This window comes from Pollicipes pollicipes, unplaced genomic scaffold (assembly GCF_011947565.3).
Source record: "Pollicipes pollicipes isolate AB1234 unplaced genomic scaffold, Ppol_2.1 Scaffold_4881;HRSCAF=5763_pilon_pilon_pilon, whole genome shotgun sequence".
NCBI lineage: Eukaryota > Metazoa > Arthropoda > Thecostraca > Pollicipedomorpha > Pollicipedidae > Pollicipes > Pollicipes pollicipes.
The window spans coordinates 33,287,714-33,291,098 of NW_023596576.1; the positions used below are offsets into that span (position 1 = coordinate 33,287,714).

A 3,385-nucleotide genomic window follows, 5' to 3' on the forward strand; every position below is an offset into this window, starting at 1 on the left:
TCTCTCTCTCTCCTCTATCTACTCTCTCTCCTCTCTCTCTCTCTCGCTCTCTCTCTCTCTTCTCTCTCTCCTCTCTTATCTCTTCTCTCTCTCTCTCTCTCTCTCTCTCTCTCTCTCTCTCTCTCTCTCTGACAGCGACATGCTTTTTAGATAATTATTCAAGTACCGGAATTAATCGTTCCCGTCACCGGACAAATGAAGAAAAATGCAGATGGGGTGCCTATATCATTTCGCGACGTTCATTGGTTCCACCAGCATCGTATCGAACAACGTACGCAAAGCTACACAGAACAACAATATGCAAGACATCCGTGGTCGGGTCGGTTCAAAATTACATTTCTGCATTTCTCCGGCTCAGCATGACTCATTTGGTTTTATGAAAAAGCTAATGTCATGCGTAGTGCTAGAAGGCATCTTGCATAATGACGAACACTGGTTAGGTTTGTGCCACGCTTTGTCGTCCCCCCCCCCTCCCCCACCATTTCACCGCCCAATTCCGGGTGTTAGAAGATACCCATGCACACCCACAGTTTGCCCGCATATCCATCCGCCATTTGATTGTTGGATCTTTGTCCCGAATATAAGCGGCTTCTAGCGCTTTCAGGTTGACTTTTTCCGTGCACTAAGACGATATGGTGACACTGTCCACCGATTGCATCGAGACAGCGTCCTTCCATGAGCTAATGTCGCACGCCGCTTTGACGCTCCGTCCTGGAGGTGCATCGTGATCTATCGTGATAGTGTGGTTGTAGTACGACCAATGTGTGAGTTGCGTCGACGCGTGCAGCCGCCGATGGGGTACATAAACTGGCGGACGACGGTCATTTTCAGTCGCTGTCATTGGGGTCTCGCGACGCACTCAGCTGCTGAGGCCACATGCCGTCGCCTTCCTCTCACCCAGGCAACAAGAGCGGACACCGCGGGGATTCGAACCTCGTACCTCTGGTTTCCCAAACGCGCAGTGGTTAACGCAGATGCGTCAACCACTGCGCAATCGGCACCACAGGCATTGTCAGTAGTGAGCTATCTGTGGACAGGTTTTTCACCGTTCATTTTATCTCGTGAATAGCTTTCTCGTCAGCCTTGTATGCGGTTGATTCTGCTGTAGTAATGCAGTTTGCCGCCAGTGCTTACCACTTCTCTATCTACTTGTTCATCGCGTGACAGGAAGTGTGTGTGTGTAGCTGCCGATGGATCTTCTGATTGTCTGTATCAGCGAGACTGCAATTGTCGTCGAGAATGTGTCTAAGCTGTTGACGAGAATACCCTCGAACTCGTGGCGTATGAGCGGCCATGGTACGCAGTGTTTGAGTGCTGTATGTATGTGTGACTACATCACGCTTCATTTATATTTATCTAGACATTTGCTAGACGGTCCAGGCGGTTGCCAGAATCTGTGGGTTTTATAAACGCTGAAGCTGCATATTTTCCACCCGAGGCATTAAGAGCTGATCACTGAAGCATTAGCTAACAAGTAAGTCAAAGTTAGATGTACCGACATTTGCAACGGAGCATGTCTCGAGGAAAACCTGCCCCCTGAGTTCAATATATATATATATATATATATATATATATATATATATATATATATATATATATATATATTCACGCATGATTGCATATCGACACTTATTTCATCTTATCCCGTACGGCGGACTTTACGACCTTCTGTTCGCTGGATCCGCTTTCGTTCTCATGTTACCATTTATATCTTTTGCATATACCTGGAAAGCCATAGCTATGTAAATGCTGCGGAAACGCCTCCGGATCTTTCCATAGACCAGACGTGTCACAGGCATGACCAGACTAAACGACTCCAATTCAATAGAACCTTCTGCCCCCAAGCACGTGACCCAATTTACACCGATATTGTTTTACAAAACGCATGGTTGTCAGATGGATTAGCATTTGAATCGTCCCGCCCCAACTGTGCCACTTAGTAAAATGTTAGAGATAACGGCACTGGTGGCTTTCACCAGGGTTTGTGGCAACATAACGCCAGCTAAACACGCCTAGATAAACATGCACCTACACAAGGCCACGTCACGACAGACAACGCGATTTATATCATCTACAAGACCAGTAGCAGGCGATACAAATAACCTGGCTGCAGCTGACGGCACAGCGGAGAGCCGCCGCTGATACACGACAGAGATTGCCGGAGTGACACGCTCAGCCTGTCCAGCTCCTCGCGCCCGGATTGTGTGCGTTTCCCGTCGCGCCACCACGTGGTCTGCCCGAGGGTCGGCCAGACCAGACGAACCAAACTACGCTCGCAGGACCACGACCCCATGCAAGACCATGCGAGCCGGTCACCATCCTGGACACCAGGCCACGCATGCAGGTGGTGACCTCAGGTCACACCACGCGAGCGGTTCACGCCGCAGCAGACGAGGTGGGGGAGCGGTCACCGCACGACGGTCACCGCTCCCACCACGCCGCCACAGTCTCCTGAGACGGGAGGCCGAGCGGTCGCTCTCACTGGCTCTGATGCCGCAGGCGAGCTTGACAAACCGACCCGACCACCGCACGCAGCGCTGTCTTGGGGTACTTTATCATGATTTTTGCTGTGGTGTCAGTTGGTGTGGTGTCATTTTTGCTAATACGGTGTCCGTCTTCTAAAGATGGTTTGTCTACGGAACAGTGTATTACGCATAGCTTACGGGAAGACCGGCGCGCCACGATACTGGTCATTATCTATATCGGCCATCACCTGGCAGCATGTATGGCTTGCAATTCGCGCAGTGGTATACGGTATGGGGTTTAGACAATCGTGTACGACGGGGTCATCCCATAGGAGATCGAGGGCCTTTAGATGTCACGGATCTTTGGTAATTTTCTTCTCTCTGCACCAAGTCATTGTTTGCAAGGAGCTCCTGATCCGACGAAATGGGCACTGACGCAAGGGGCACGAAAAGGAAGAGGCACGAGAGGCACAAAGAGGGAGAGGCACAAAAGGCACGAAGACATCCGATGCTTCCGCCTTTCCGGCCGCAGCACAATTCATTGAGGAGAATGTCTCGCCTTGGTGGATATTCAGCACAAACATGGTTAAGCAGAAGGATGCCAGTTATATGAGTTGTAACATGTAGCTCTCATTCAGAAGCAGTAGCCATTTAGGGCTTTCGGGCGTTTCGGCTGCGCGGTCATGTAGCGCCCATGACGTATAGCTGCCATCCACTTATGGCGTGAACGGCGCCACGGACATGAGGACTGCGTATGTGGACAAATACAAGCAAAAGAGCTTTGGTGATTTGTTCTCGAAGCTCATGCTGGAGCACCTACTGTTTTGGATGACGGCATCGTTGTCCCTGTGTGTCATAGGCACCGATTATGTGCTGCTTCCTCAACATTAACCAAAAACAAAATGTACCCAACATCAGGA

General features: G+C 50.2%; 1 protein-coding gene across 1 annotated transcript in view; it reads right to left on the reverse strand.

The window, feature by feature from the left end:
• Positions 1 to 3,049, reverse strand: part of LOC119100276 (laminin subunit gamma-1-like) — a 54,318-nt gene extending 51,269 nt beyond the window's left edge. Inside the window, exon 1 of the mRNA XM_037223383.1 lies at positions 3,025 to 3,049. Within this exon, the coding sequence (XP_037079278.1) occupies positions 3,025 to 3,049 (25 nt within the window). The remainder of the gene's footprint in view (positions 1 to 3,024) is intronic.
• Positions 3,050 to 3,385: the final 336 nt, after the last annotated feature.